Genomic DNA, 16,571 nt, shown 5'->3' with positions numbered 1-16,571 from the left:
ACTGCCTGCTCATAGATGCTCTATATAGGCTCATATTATTTCCTCCCTACGATTTTCATTGCCGTTTTATGCATGCCGGCCAGTTTGCTTTTTAGCTTAACGGTTAGGCTGCCAAACCATGAGGTGATCCCGTATCTAATGATGCTCTCTACAATGGCACGGTAGAAAATCATCATGATGTGGCTGCTTACGCCGTACAATCTTAATATTTGCAAAAAATATAGCCTCTGTTGCAGTCTATTGCGCAGTTTGTCAATATGTGTCTTCCAGCAGAGAAGATTATCAATATGAACCCCTAAATATTTATATGAGAATACCTGGGTGATTTCCTGATTTTTGATGACCACTGGCTCATGGTCAGTCACTTTCCTCGGATCCAAAACCATTTCCTGTGTTCCTACTTGTCTAAAGAGTTGACTAGAAGGGCAAGCACAGGCTGGCTACTTTTGACATTTACAGTATGGACATACATTTGAGCCTTATATATTTCATCTCACACTTTTCTGGTGATATTCAATCCTGTGAAATCCTTAGAATGGACTTGAGCTCACATTAGATGAATTTGTCAGAAGTGAAGTTTTAGATAAACATTGATGTTGCAGAGAAAGAAGCACAAAGTCAACATTGGTTATTTACCAGTCCACAATCAAATCTATGATGTTCTTTTAAGAAAAGTCTATATTATTTATTACCTATGACAAGTGTTTCAAGAGAGAACGCTAATTGTCCCACACAAGCACAGTTCTTTTTAGACAATTGTCAAATGGAAGCTTACTATAAACAGCTTTGACGTCCCTCCAGGGCTCTGAGGTCTCCATCAGCAGGTGAATGATGGCCAGTTCAAACAGTACTGTTTTACCAGAACCAGTCGGGGCACATGCAACAAAGTTTGTGTCCGTATAAAGAACCTATGGACCAAAAAATATACCTCTCTCAAAATAAAATTAGCCTTCCAGGTGATGCAAGACGGTAAAACTACTTACATCATCGAGAGCTTTGGACTGGACATAGTTGAAAAAGGGGAACTCGCTAAAGACAGGTCTGAACTTAGCAGCTGTGTCAGCACACTTCAGGAAATATTTGTGAAATCCTACAAGTTAATTCAGATGTTGTTATAATTTTTCTTCTCACTGAAAAAGGATACGGATTTCAGAGACTGGCCGCAAAATGTCCGATCCCGAAGACCCTGGAAAGCACACATTCCAAGCGTCCAAATGTCAACTTCAGTTCGCTCTCTATATAGAGAGAGTATGGCCAACTGGCTTTCAAAGTTGGGACCAAACATGGCGCTTTTGACCGATCATTTAGGACAGGGGTGTCCAAAGTGCGGCCTGGGTGCCATTTGCGGCCTGCAGCTGATTTTTAACGGCCCGGGGCACATTCAACAAACGCTAACAGAAAAATAACCAGAAGTAGAATAAAAGAGCAAACGAGAAAAAGATGCAATGTTGACGATGAAAACACAAACCAGATGCAGGCTGTTTTTTCAAAAATTCCACTTTTCAATATTTTTCTGGGGGGAGTATAGCATTTTTGTGTTTACCGTATTGACAAACAGCATAAAACGAAAAAAAACAACAACTTATAATTGACTTATTTCAAGTTATTCTAGAGCGGGGGTCTGCAACCTACGGCTTTAGAGCCACCATAGTGGCTCCCTGGAGCTTTTTAAAAAATGTATGAAAATAGAAAAAGATGGGGGAAAACTATATTCTTGTTCGAATGGGGTTTCTGTAGGATGACAACATGACACAAACCTCCCTAATTGTTAGAAATCCCACTGTTTATATACAACATGATTCTCTAATGAGAGTATTTGGCGACCGCCATTTTGTCCTACTAATTTTGGCTGTCCTTGAACTCACCATAGTTTGTTTACATGTACAACTTTCTTCAATGATGCCAGAGAAAGACATATTTTAAGCCACTCATTCTTTGTCTCATTTTGTTCACCAATTTTTTATGTAGCATGTGAATGCACAAAGGGGAACTTTGTTGATGGTATTGACTTGTGTGGAGTGCTTATCAACCATATTTGGTCAGTGCATGACTGCAAGCTTAAAGATGCTAACATGCTATTTAGGCTAGCTGTATGTACGTATTGCATCATTATGCCACACTTGTAGGTATATTTGAGCTCAATTAATTTCCTATGTCCTCTGTGTATTTAATTTATATCTGCATTTCTCATGACATATGTATTATCTGTATGAAATATTGCCTGCATTTCTGATAGTAGTTTGTGTGCCGTTATAGACCACAGCAAACGTAACCCAGCTTGCATAGATTGAAGACAGCCTGACATGTCCTATAATTTGGACACACACATCTATAACTTTGGCCATTCTAAAAAAGTAATTTAGAGGAGTTATCTCACCCCCTGAGAAGCCTGCATTTTACTAATGTTTTCCAATGTTGTAAAAATGTGTAGAATAAATATTACATTTCAACATTCTTCATTAGGTCAGGATTATTCAAACTAAAAGACATTGTAGAATTGCATACTCTATTAGTGATGTTCAAAGTTAGAAATAAAGTTCTTCCAAAGGACTTACAAAAGTTATTTGTGTTCACGTCGGAAGATGAGAATCACAGAAGGCCGTATGACTTTAAATATCAAAGAGTGCGAACAAATTTGAAGCAAATGTGCTTATCTGTTGCTGGTGTGAAAGCATGGAATTCTCTAGACAAAGACTTAAAAAGTTGCAAGAATATATTTGAATTTAAAAGGAGTTACAAAAAGAGACAACTGGAGTTATATCAAACTGATTTTTGATTTTGATTGGAACGTGTCATTTTGAAAATGCTTAAAGGGGAACATTATCACAATTTCAGAAGGGTTAAAACCCATTAAAAATCAGTTCCCAGTGGCTTATTTAATTTTTCGAAGTTTTTTTCTAAATTTTACCCATCACACAATATCCCTAAAAAAAGCTTCAAAGTGCCTGATTTTAACCATCGTTATAAACACCCGTCCATTTTCCTGTGACGTCACATAGTGATGCCAACTCAAACAAACATGGCGCATAGAACAGCAAGCTATAGCGACATTAGCTCGGATTCAGACTCGGATTTCAGCGGCTTAAGCGATTCAACAGATTACGAATGTATTGAAACGAATGGTTGTAGTGTGGAGGCAGGTAGCGAAAACGAAATTGAAGAAGAAACTAAAGCTATTGAGCCGTATCAGTTTGAACCGTATGCAAGCGAAAACGACGAAAACGATACGACAGCCAGCGACACGGGAGAAAGCGAGGACGAAATCGGCGATCGCCTTCTAACCAACGATTGGTATGTGTTTGTTTGGCGTTAAAGGAAACTAACAACTATGAACTAGGTTTACAGCATATGAAATACATTTGGCAACAACATGCACTTTGAGAGTGCAGAAAGCCCAATTTTCATCAATTAATATATTCTGTAGACATACCCTCGTCCGCGCTCTTTTCCTGAAAGCTGATCTGTCCAGTTTTGGAGTTGATGTCAGCAGGCCAGGGAAGCTAGGGTCGATATTCTTCTCTTGATCATCTTGGGTGGCATAAGGGACGGTGTGAGCCAAGGCATCCAGGGGGTTTAGCTCGCTCGTCTGCTGCCATTGCTTGCCGTGCTACCGAGGTCCTTTGTCCCTGAATTGCTCACACACTGCGGCAGATTCAATGAGGGTCTGACGGCAGATTTCTTTGAGTTTATCGTTGGAAATGCATCTGCTTTGAGTGTCGCAGGATATCCACACATTCTTGCCATCTCTGTCGTAGCATAGCTTTCGTCGGTAAAGTGTGCGGAACAAACGTCCAATTTCTTGCCACTTTCGCATCTTTGGGCCACTGGTGCAACTTGAATCCGTCCCTGTTCGGGTTGTTACACCCTCCGACAACACACCGACGAGGCATGATGTCTCCAAAGTACGGAAAAGAGTCGAAAAAACGGAAAATAACAGAGCTGATTTGACTCGGTGTTTGAGAAAATGGCGGATTGCTTCCCGATGTGACGTCACGTTGTGACGTCATCGCTCCGAGAGCGAATATTAGAAAGGCGTTTAATTCGCCAAAATTCACCCATTTAGAGTTCGGAAATCGGTTAAAAAAATATATGGTCTTTTTTCTGCAACATCAAGGTATATATTGACGCTTACATAGGTCTGGTGATAATGTTCCCCTTTAAACGAAAATTAAAAGTATGTTGGAGTTCGGGTGTTGGTGGAGGGAACAGTGATAAAGTAATCTAAATAATTTGTGTTAAAAAGGGGGCAGATAAATATAAGAATAGTATTCTTCTATCTGCTCCTTTCTGATCATGGAAATGTATAAGAAACAAAAAAACGATGAAAGTGTCAACTGTATATGGCTTGTATATGCATTTTCATGAAAGGAATAAAAAGAAATGATGATGATGATGATGATGATGAACATTCCTGTCAACGAAGATTTGTGTCAGCCTGCGACACATAGTCATTTTGATAGTAAGCTAATATAGCCACTTACATCATATGTTGCCTTTATTATAACACGTCTGTAAGACTTTTAAAGTCATTTTGATAGTAGGCTAATATAGACACTTATATCATGTGTTGACTTCATTATATCATTTATAGAAGGCTTTTAATTTTTTGCGGCTCCAGACAGATTTTTAAATTTTTTTGGGGTCCAATATGGCTCTTTCAACATTTTGGGTTGCCGACCCCTGATCTAGAGAGAGGAAATTGAACACTTTTATGCCCTTTTGGATCCCCAATAACTTTAGTGTGATTTGTTTTCTTTAAACGGTCATTGCTCAAAAAATAATTAATTAAAATCAACGTTATGAATTATTGACCCATTTAAGGTTCCAAATACTTCGCATCAAATATTCCACTTTGGAAATTTTTTTCGGGGGACAATATATTGTTTTGCCTTTAAAAACAGGAGTTTGACAAAAAGGTCATCCATCCCATCCATTTTCTACCGCTTATTCCCTTCGGGGTCGCTGGAGCCTATCTCAGCTATAATCGGGCGGAAGGCGGCGTACACCCTGGACAAGTCGCCACCTCATCGCAGGGCCAAAACAGATAGACAGACAACATTCACACTCACATTCACACCATCCATTTTGTACCGCTTGTCCCTTTTAGGGTCGCGGGGGGTGCTGGAGCCTATCTCAACTGCATTCGCGCGGAAGGCAGGGTACACCCTGGACAAGTCGCCACCTTATCACAGGGCCAACACAGATACACAGACAACATTCACACTCACATCCACACACTAGGGCCAATTTAGTGTTGCCAATCAACCTATGCACAGGTGCATGTTTTTGGAGGTGGAAGGAAGCCGGAGAGTACCCGGAGGGAACCCACGCAGTCACGGGGAGAACATGCAAACTCCACACAGAAAGATCCCGAGCCCGGGATTGAACACAGGACTATTCAGGACCTTCGTATTGCACTAACCCCTGTACCACCGTGCTGCCCTCACATTCACACACTAGGGCCAATTTAGTGTTGCCAATCAACCTATCCCCGGGTGCATGTCTTTGGAGGTGGGAGGAACCCGGAGTACCCGGAGGGAACCCACGCAGTCACGGGGAGGACATGCGGTATAGCTCGGTTGGTAGAGCGGCCGTGCCAGCAACTTAGGGTTATAGGTTCGATCCCCGCTTCCGCCATCCTAGTCACTGCCGTTGTGTCCTTGGGCAAGACACTTTACCCACCTGCTCCCAGTGCCACCCACACTGGTTTAAATGTAACTTAGATATCGGGTTTCACAATGTAAAGCGCTTTGAGTCACTTGAGAAAAAGCGCTATATAAAATGTAATTCACTTCACTTCAAACTCCACACATACAACATAAAAACTTTTTTTTTTTTTTTTTTTTACTTTATATCGACATATAGACTTGGCATTGATCTAGAGATGTAGGCGTTAGGAAAAAACTTTATACAACTTGTTAAAAACATTTATATGACTGAGAGGGACCAAACCTGAGAGGAGCCTTAAAGGTTAAAAAAAATCTATATATTGTATCGGTTTTTAAAAAATGGCCCCCGCATCTTTAATTTTACAGTGGAAAAAGTTTTGACACCCTTGATTTAGGAGTCTGTCTGATTGGTCAAAAGCCCATCACATGACTACATGGTGCCAAGTTTGGTCCCAACTTTGAAAGCAAGGCCATACTCTCTCTACACACAGCTCTGCTCTCTAGTGTTCTTTTCTGCCACCGTGTGGCCAGTGTGTGGTATTACAACCATGAAGTCAACGAGGGAAGCTCACCTCCAACCACTTCGTCACACCAAAGGCTTATTGTTCTCACTGCACTAACATGCTCGATAGCGATACAGGGCTACAGTGTATTTGTAGAGTGTGTGTGTGTGTCATTGCAGTGCAGCACCTTGAATATGGAGCGGCTGAGGCGTCATGGCCGTTACCAAGGCTCTCTTTGTGCCCTTCACTTCTGCATATGCCGCCTGCTCGGGGGGGTTGAGACTCCATGCAGACGAGCCCAGGGGCGGGGGGAGGATGGGTGGCTTCAAGGGGGAAGGAGGAGCGGCCTGGCTAAATGTCACCCGCGGTGGCTGATGAGGAGGCGGGGGCGCTGTTACCATGGTAACCACAGGGGGGAAAGTTTGAGGTCTGGATGTTGTCTGGCGACCGCTGCTACCGCTGCTACAGAGGTCGTTTGGGTTGGACGTGTCACCTCCGCTGCTCAGCACAGGAGCCGTGAACAAGCTGTTGTAGGAGGGACCAGAGAAGAGAAAGACTATTTTGTCACCTTGAGTTTAAACGTTATTTGACAGCAGGCCTCGTGCAACAGTAGTAACCTGGAAAAGGTTGCTTCTTCATGAATGCAAAAATAACTAGGCATATACAAATGATGTGTTTTTTATATTTTCTACATGTAAATCCAGAAATAGCCTGGTTTCCAGCCGTTGTCCAAAAACAGAGAATTGCAATAGTGAATGATTTTGTAGTTGTCTATATGTGCCCTGTGATTGACTGGTGACTAGAGATGTCCGATAATATCGGACTGCCGATATTATCGGCCGGTAAATGCTTTAAAATGTAATATCGGAAATTATCGGTATCGGTTTCAAAGAGTAAAATGTATGACGCCGCTGTACGGAGTGGTACACGGACGTAGGGAGAAGCACAGAGCGCCATTAATCGATTGATTGATTGAGACTTTTATTAGTAGGTTGCACAGTGAAGTGCATATTCCGTACAATTGACCACTAAATGGTAACACCCGAATAGGTTTTTCAACTTGTTTAAGTCAGGGTCCACTTAAATTGATTCATGATACAGATATATACTATCATATATACAATCATCATAATACAGTCATCACACAAGATAATCATCAGGGTGTATACATTGAATTATTTACAATTCGTGGTGTGGAGGGGGGGGGGTTAGGTTTGGTTGTTATCATCAGTCATCAACAATTGAGAACAGAGAAATTGATATTGAAACAGTGTAGGTCTGACTTGGTAGGATATGGACAGCAAGTAGTGGACATAGAGAGAGAGAGAGATATCAGAAGACATAAGAAAAGTATCTGCATTTGATTGTTTACATTTGATTATTAACAATCCGGGGAGGGTGTTAGTTTAGGGTTGAAGTTGCCTGGAGGTGTACTTTTATTGCGGTTTTGAAGGAGGATAGAGATGCCCTTTCTTTTATACCTGTTGGGAGCGCATTCCACATTGATGTGGCATAGAAAGAGAATGAGTTTAAACCTTTGTTAGATCGGAATCTGGGTTTAACGTGGCTAGTGGAGCTCCCCCTGGTGTTGTGGTTATGGCGGTCATTTACGTTAAGGAAGTAGGTTGACATGTACTTCGGTATCAGGGAGGTGAAGCGGATTTTATAGACTAGGCTCAGTGCAAGTTGTTTTACTCTGTCCTCCACCCTGAGCCAGCCCACTTTGGAGAAGTGGGTAGGAGTGAGGTGGGATCTGGGGTGGAGGTCTAGAAGTAATCTGACTAGCTTGTTCTGGGATGTTTGGAGTTTAGATTTGAGGGTTTTGGAGGTGCTAGGGTACCAGGAGGTGCATGCGTAATCGAAAAAGGGTTGAACGAGAGTTCCCGCCAGAATCCTCATGGTGCTTTTGTTGACCAGAGAGGAGATTCTACAGAGAAATCTCGTTCGTTGGTTGACCTTTTTGATTACCTTGGTTGCCATTTTATCACAGGAAAGATTAGCCTCTAGAATGGAACCTAGGTAGGTGACCTCATCTTTCCTGGTGATAATAATATCACCCACTTTTATAGTGAAGTCAATAAACCTTAAAGGCACTGCCTTTGCGTGCCGGCCCAATCACATAATATCTACGGCTTTTCACAAACACAAGGCCACACTGAGGGTGGCCGTATAAACAACTTTAACACTGTTACAAATATGCGCCACACTGTGAACCCACACCAAACAAGAATGACAAACCCTTTTCGGGAGAACATCCGCACCGTAACACAACATAAACACAACAGAACAAATACCCAGAACCCCTTGCAGCACTAACTCTTCCGGGACGCTACAATATACACCCCCCGCCCACCTCAACCTCCTCATGCTCTCTCAGGGAGAGCATGTCCCAAATTCCAAGCTGCTGTTTTGAGGCATGTTAAAAAAAACAATGCACTTTGTGACTTCAATAATAAATATGGCGGTGCCATGTTGGCATTTTTTTTCCATAACTTGAGTTGATTTATTTTGGAAAACCTTGTTACATTGTTTAATGCATCCAGCGGGGCATCACAACAAAATTAGGCATAATAATGTGTTAATTCCACGACTGTATATATCGGTATCGGTAATTAAGAGTTGGACAATATCGGAATATCGGATATCGGCAAAAAAGCCATTATCGGACATCTCTACTGGTGACCAGTCCAAGGTGTACCCTTTTCCCCCAAAGTAATCTGGAACAGGCTCCATCTCAAAAGGGGAACTGCACTTTTTGGGGGAATTTCATTCACAACCCTTACGTAAGACAAGAACACATATGTTTTCCCTTATTTGATGCATTCTAACTCGTAAAATACGGAAAGTACGAGATGGCTAACAATGCAGCTAATGGGAGTAGACTATTCCACTCATAAAGCTCTTTAACAAAACAGCCAAAGACCTGAATATTAGCCAAGTATTAGAGATATTGTCATTATAAGCGCTATCGTGAAGGACCTATTTTTAGCGGCGCATTGATCATAACTAGCTACAGTATGTTGAACCAGTGAGCTGCTGCATCACCTCTGGGCTGGTGAAAGTTAATTCTATATTATAAATCATGTCTCACACTTATATAGTAGAAGGTTGTGGCCATAAACCGAGAAGTTGGCCAATTTTGACATCCAACTTAGACCCAGAGATGGCGAGAAAGACACAGACGCTTTTACCGCTCACACACGTGCACTTACACTAAAGCGGTCTTTGTAAAATCTTTGTTTAAACATTTTAAACAGTTTATTCTCTACTATATTAGTAGTGTTTGAGAGCAGAACTTAACGTAAATAAAGGACAAGAGATGGCATTAGTTTGTGTTCTTTTGTAGTTGCTACGCCAAATATAACTAGAAGACCTGCTTGTGCAAATAAACTAACGTCATGTTAAGTCCTAGTAATAAATATTGTTATTGTTGGTACAATCCACCGTATTTGCGTTGTCCATTTTTATTATCTTAGTTGTTGTTGTGCAGGAAAGATAAGTGGTTTATTCTACACGGATGACCACATTATAGCGTCTTTGGTGATATTTGTTAGCATCAAGAAAATATCCTTAATAGTATTAATAAAGTAGATTAACAAATGTATCAAGCATATACTGAATCTTGATATGGCTAGCAAACATTGCTGAACGACAGGGACATATACAGCTAAATGAGACAAAATATCAACTTCACAGCATAAAAACAACTGCAGACATGAATTGTGGATGATACTTGTAGCAGGAAATCAACTGCAAACAGACTTATCCTTTTTCTCATTAGCGTCACGATCACAGCAGCACTCGTTATGTCAATGAAATATATTACTTAGCGATGCACCAATAAGTCCAACTTTGTCTTTCACCCATCAATGTTTGATTTGTGGACCCCTCAGATGTGCCTCCAATCTTTTCTTCTCTAAATCCTTGTTTGTGTCAAATGAGTTAAGTTAAAGTTTCAGTACCAATGATTGTCACACCCACACTAGGTGTGGTGAGATTATCCTCTGCATTTGACAGGTGAGGTCGTGGCGAGCAGTAACGTCTTGGTAGTGATGAATGGTTTCAATCTTTAAATTTTTTTTTTCTTAAGAGCGTATAAATCCACTCTATTCTAAATATTTTTTTATGATCACTTTTATATTTGCCTCTAAACCTTTCAAAATACGCCCAAATCTGCACTGATGCAGGGAAATAAACAGTAATCTAAGGGGGCTCTAGACCAGACCTGGGCAATTATTTTGACTGGGGGGGGCCAAATTTAGAGAAAGAAATGTGTCTAGGGGCCGGCATATCTGATTTTTAGGAACACTAATACAAAACATCACAATAATGTCTGATTGAATGCTAAAAATGTTATGACAGACCGCCTTAAAAAACGGAATGACATTTTACATTTTTTTACTGAATGAGACACCCAGAATGTACGTGAAAATAAAGAATGTGGGATTTACAATATTAACTATGAACGATAAAACACTGAATATTGACAACATATGAACGTCACACCCCCTCTCGATCGACATATTTTACAGCGAAACGCAACAAAAATGCAGCAAACACAGCGAAATATAAACATGAAGGGTAACAAAACCCCCACTTACTATCTGATACATCTGATACATCACTAAGCTTTAGAACTTTGCTGTAAAAATCTCCTTCCGAGTCTGTACCTTACACCCACATTTCAGGCTGGCCCATACTTGCCAACCTTGAGACCTCTGATTTCGGGAGGTGGGGGGTGGGGGCGTGGTTGAGAGCGTGGTTAAGAGGGGAGGAGTATATTGACAGCTAGAATTCACCAAGTCAAGTATTTCATGCATATATATATATATATATATATATATATATATATATATATATATATATATATATATATATATATATATATATATATATATATCCTGAAAATATGCAAACAAAACTGTGTTTAGATAATTGATACTTCAAACTTGCATAAATAAATATTAAAGAATATAACATAACTTGGCTTCTGAGAGCTTCAAAATGTAATGAATAAAATGCTAAAGTTGTTGATAAACAAGCAATTATTTTAATAATTAAATATGGTCATTTTAAATGAATTATCATGATAATTTTAAATTAATTATTTCAAATATGTTTATTTTAATGTATAATTCTAATGCCTGGATGTAATAAGGAGTCAGAAAAAATACAAATAAAAATACAATTAATTTTGATGTTTTTTTGTTTTTTTAATTAATAAATATATTTATTTGTAGGTAAGATAAACATAATAATACAATTTATCTCTAGTCTGGATGATTTATTTCTTGTCACCCAGTTGTCCTCCCGTCTTGAAAAAAGGCTGTCCTCACTCAGGTCCGCATGCCGGCTGAAAATCGGGAGATTTTCGGGAGAATATTTGTCCCGGGAGGTTTTCGGGAGAGGCGCTGAATTTCGGGAGTCTCCCGGAAAATTCGGGAGGGTTGGCAAGTATGGGCTGGCCGCTCTGGAAACACTCTGTGGAAACGCTCACCACCCACACTGCTTGGTTCCTCGTCTGAGCTGCTGTGACTTACATTACCATAGGAACTAGTAGGGGTGTAACGGTACGTGTATTTGTATTGATTGAACCGTTTCGGTACGGGGGTTTCGATTTGGTTCGGAGGTGTACCGAACGAGTTTCCACACGGACATATTAAGTAGCGTAGCGCACGTTGTGTAAACAATGCACACCGAGGCACAACACACGGCATGCCGGCAGCGACCAGGCGAGGACAACATGTAAAAGCCAGAGCTGGAAGACCCTCCTGCCTCGTTAAGATCTCCCGTTTTGGTACACTTTGGCTGCGCGATACAACAATGGAGGACGGAGGTTTGTCGACATTGTTCAGCAGCTGCTTCTGACAACACGTCAAACATGCTAACCCATTTGAAGCGTCACCACCGCATTCAAGCAGCCTCTCCTCGGTGAGTCAGGCAGGGCTAAAGCAATAACAAATGTTTTTATAGCAGCAGATTTAAGACCATATTGCATTAGAAACTAGATTTTGACCCACTTCTATGGTGGAAGAACAATAAGCCCATATATCCTCTTACTGCCAAGTTAGCCAGGCTGGGGGGAAAAGAAAAGTTAATCTGAGGCTGAGTTGACTTGAAACTGTTTAATGTTGCACTTTTTATATGTAGAAGAAAAGTTTTGTCATTGTATTTAATCTGAGCAACAACTTGAGGCAGTTCAATGTTGATTAACTTGGACACCGACTTAAACAAGTTGAAAAACGTATTCGGGTGTTACCATTTAGTGGTCAATTGTACTGTACTGTGCAATCTACTAATAAAAGTCTCAATCAATCAATCAAAAAAAAGCACTTTATATGTACAAACCCCGTTTCCATATGAGTTGGGAAATTGTGTTAGATGTAAATATAAACGGAATACAATGATTTGCAAATCATTTTCAACCCATATTCAGTTGAATATGCTACAAAGACAACATATTTGATGTTCAAACTAATAAACTTTTTTTTTTTGCAAATAATCATTAACTTTAGAATTTGATGCCAGCAACACGTGACAACGAAGTTGGGAAAGGTGGCAATAAATACTGATAAAGTTGAGGAATGCTCATCAAGCACTTATTTGGAACATCCCACAGGTGTGCAGGCTAATTGGGAACAAGTGGGTGCCATGATTGGGTATAAAAACAGCTTCCCAAAAAATGCCCAGTCTTTCACAAGAAAGGATGGGGCGAGGTACACTCCTTTGTCCACAACTGTGTGAGCAAATAAGCAAACAGTTTAAGAACAACGTTTCTCAAAGTGCAATTGGAAGAATTTAAGGATTTCAATATCTACGGTCCATAATATCATCAAAAGGTTCAGAGAATCTGGAGAAATTACTGCACGTAAGCGGCATGGCCGGAAACCAACATTGAATGACCGTGACCTTCGATGCATCAGACGGCACTGTATCAAAAACCGACATCAATCTCTAAAGGATATCACCACATGGGCTCAGGAACAATTCAGAAAACCACTGTCACTAAATACAGTTCGTCGCTACATCTGTAAGTGCAAGTTAAAGCTCTACTATGCAAAGCAAAAGCCATTTATCAACAACATCCAGAAACGCCGCCGGCTTCTCTGGGCCCGAGATCATCTAAGATGGACTCATGCAAAGTGGAAAAGTGTTCTGTGGTCTGACGAGTCCACATTTCAAATTGTTTTTGGAAATATTCGACATCGTGTCATCCGGACCAAAGGGGAAGCGAACCATCCAGACTGTTATCGACGCAAAGTTCAAAAGCCAGCATCTGTGATGGTATGGGGGTGCATTAGTGCCCAAGGCATGGGTAACTTACACATCTGTGAAGGCACCATTAAAGTTAAAGTTAAAGTTAAAGTACCAATGATTGTCACACACACACTAGGTGTGGTGAAATTTGTCCTCTGCATTTGACCCATCCCCTTGATCACCCCCTGGGAGGTGAGGGGAGCAGTGGGCAGCAGCGGTGCTGCGCCCGGGAATCATTTTTGGTGATTTAACCCCCAATTCCAACCCTTGATGCTGAGTGCCAAGCAGGGAGGTAATGGGTACCATTTTTTTAATAGTCTTTGGTATGACTCGGCCGGGGTTTGAACTCACAACCTACCGATCTCAGGGCGGACACTCTAACCACTAGGTCACTGAGTAGGTGAATGCTGAAAGGTTAATGCTGAAAGGTACAGTACATACAGGTTTTGGATAGGCTGCCATCTAAGCGCTGTCTTTTTCATGGACGCCCCTGCTTATTTCAGCAAGACAACGCCAAGCCACATTCAGCACGTGTTACAACAGCGTGGCTTCGTAAAAAAAGAGTGTGTGTACTTTCCTGGCCCGCCTGCAGTCCATCAAAAATGTGTGGCGCATTATGAATCGTAAAATACGACAGCGGAGACCCCAGACTGTTGAACGACTGAAGCTCTACATAAAACAAGAATGGGAAAGAATTCCACTTTCAAAGCTTCAACAATTAGTTTCCTCAGTTCCCAATCTTTTATTGAGTGTTGTTAAAAGAAAAGGTGATGTAACACAGTGGTGAACATGCCCTTTCCCAACTACTTTGGCACATGTGGCAGCCACGAAATTCGAAGTTAATTATTATTTGCAAATAAAAAATAAAGTTTATGAGTTTGAACATCAAATATCTTGTCTTTGTAGTGCATTCAATTGAATATGGGTTGAAAAGGATTTGCAAATCATTGTATTCCGTTTATATTTACATCTAACACAATTTCCCAACACATATGGAAACGGGGTTTGTAGAAAGGTTTTGTTAAGAAACCATTCTGAGCCTTATCTTATATAGTTTTTATTTTATATATGTTGACCACATTAACCCTGGCAATGGACCCTGTGTGTATATGTATGTTATGCCATTACTTACAAATTTGGTAAATAAATAACCCAAAAATTTATATTTCGTTGTTTTCTTACTGTACCGGAAATGAACCGAACCGTGACCTCTAAACCGAGATATGTACCGAACCAAAATTTTTGTGTACCGTTACACCCCTAGTAACTAGTATATCATGCAAAAGCGCAGATTCCAACCATTCAAATACTTTGTATAATTCAAGACTTACGGTCATTTGAAAACATCGCTGCACATCATAATGGCAGCTACAGCCCCCCCGGGCCTTAATTTGCCCAGGTCTGCTCTAGACCATCGTCTGAAACCTGGAAGTGCCTCTAGGTCACTTGATTGCAACCTAACAAAACTCTACACTCACTCTCACTTGTTTTAATGCTACGCTCAAGCTGCTCCACCATCGTGTCAATAAAGCCGCCAAGAAGAAAGACGGACGTGACGTCATATACAACCCAGCTATTGCAGTAGCAAAAACATTAATGAATCAAAACAGTCCAAAAAAAAATCCCCATTCCCCAAAAGTAACACATTTGCCAATATGTGCATTGGAATTGTGGAATTAATATGCACTGCCACTTGCCTTCTCCGCAGAGGTGAATCTTTACTATTGCCCACAGATAAATATTTAATGCCGATGGATCCTTGATCAGCGTCCGGCAGACTTTCATCTTCAGCTATGGCGTCGAAGCCTTCACCTCCCCAAAGGCCATTGTATCCGACAGTACTGCAACTGCCATCTTGGATGTCCTCATTATCTTTCTCAGCGCCGTGTAACCTGCGGAAAATGCCAGCTGATCCTTGTTTTAGTGGGAAACCTGTGAATTGTAAAGGAGAGTTTGACATGAGGTTTGTATTGATGTTATGTTATTTATGGAAAGCAAAAAGCTTTCAAGCCTAATCAAGCAGGAATGTTGGTGCGTCAATTTAGTATGATTTTATGCAAATTAAGTGAAAAGGAATTACCCCTTAATCCAGAACATGACATACCGTACAGGGCAGCCAACGACTCAGCCTCTTCCTGCATAACCTGAGCGGCTGGAATCTGTGAAAGAGATGGAGGTGCTTTCAGCTGCCATGGATCGGCCTCCCGGTGCAGTGGCTTTCTGTTGATGACAACCCAAAATGGTAACTAAACTTAAGAGTGATGAGAACATGTTTCAGTGCATTTTCTTTGTACTTACATTGTGTGGACAGTGGGTTTCACAAAAAATAGATTGTCCAAGGACAAGGTGTAGTCATCTGAGTTGAATGTCTCATTCATCGTCGATTTTAAGGGGTGTCACTACATTGAAAATTAAACACATGAACTATAGTATTTTGCTTTTCAAGATCACATAGGCATTGAGAAATGATGTTTTATTCTTCTGTCCCAGTGGTTATAGCAATATTGACTACTTTTCCATGCAGGTAATTCAGAACCCTACTGATTTTAGCCATAGCTGTTGGAAAAGCACTAGTCTGTGCTCCAAACACTTCTCTGTGCATTAAGAAGGCAAATATACTGATATAAACAGTATGTGCTTGAAAATGTGTCTGGGTCACATTTACCCAAATGACAGACACATCTTCCATAAGTTGCTTTTTTTTAAACATTTTTTAACATTGGATGTTGAAATCAGACACTTTTGTGCTTTAGTTTCTCTGAATGTCATTGCAAATGTTCACTTCTCATTTTTTTAAACGTTATATTTATTCTATTACAAAATCAGTTTGTTGAGGAACAAATGAACTATTTAGCATTGCTAATGGATAGCATGAGAGCTAAGCTAATATCATAGCCTTAAGAATGCCCTACATATAGCATTTTTAGAATTATATTAGTTAAATTAGACTCATAATATATTTTCAACTACTACTTTTCTCTTTTTCTGAGTACCCACCTTTGCTAACTGCTTTCAAATTGTTACAATGCTACTAAAATTACAATTCGGCCATTGCATAGTCATTAAATCTGACCATGGGGATTTTTAGTAGTCTCTCTCATTGCCAGTTTTGGATAAAACACAACTTCAAATCACTACCAAC

The 16,571-nt window shown here is 40.4% G+C and overlaps 1 protein-coding gene across 5 annotated transcripts in view; it reads right to left on the bottom strand.

Moving 5' to 3' along the window:
- Nucleotides 1-16,571, bottom strand: part of hfm1 (helicase for meiosis 1) — a 69,637-nt gene extending 53,066 nt beyond the window's left edge. For 4 of the 5 annotated variants that reach the window (XM_061940997.2, XM_061941008.2, XM_061941016.2 and 1 more), the window contains exons 1-8: nt 16,427-16,571; nt 15,728-15,828; nt 15,510-15,649; nt 15,127-15,361; nt 6,360-6,697; nt 1,145-1,186; nt 984-1,054; nt 776-908 (exon numbers count right to left, since the gene is read on the bottom strand). In XM_061940997.2, the coding sequence (XP_061796981.2) occupies nt 776-908; nt 984-1,054; nt 1,145-1,186; nt 6,360-6,697; nt 15,127-15,361; nt 15,510-15,649; nt 15,728-15,807 (1,039 nt within the window). In that variant the 5' untranslated portion in view covers nt 15,808-15,828; nt 16,427-16,571. The remainder of the gene's footprint in view (nt 1-775; nt 909-983; nt 1,055-1,144; nt 1,187-6,359; nt 6,698-15,126; nt 15,362-15,509; nt 15,650-15,727; nt 15,829-16,426) is intronic. The other variant, XM_061941024.2, reaches the window with a different exon arrangement.

The sequence above is a fragment of the Nerophis lumbriciformis genome, linkage group LG03, assembly GCF_033978685.3.
Source record: "Nerophis lumbriciformis linkage group LG03, RoL_Nlum_v2.1, whole genome shotgun sequence".
Taxonomy (NCBI): Eukaryota; Metazoa; Chordata; class Actinopteri; order Syngnathiformes; family Syngnathidae; genus Nerophis; species Nerophis lumbriciformis.
Note: the sequence above shows the minus strand (reverse complement) of the source record. Positions and strands in the feature narration are given on the sequence as shown.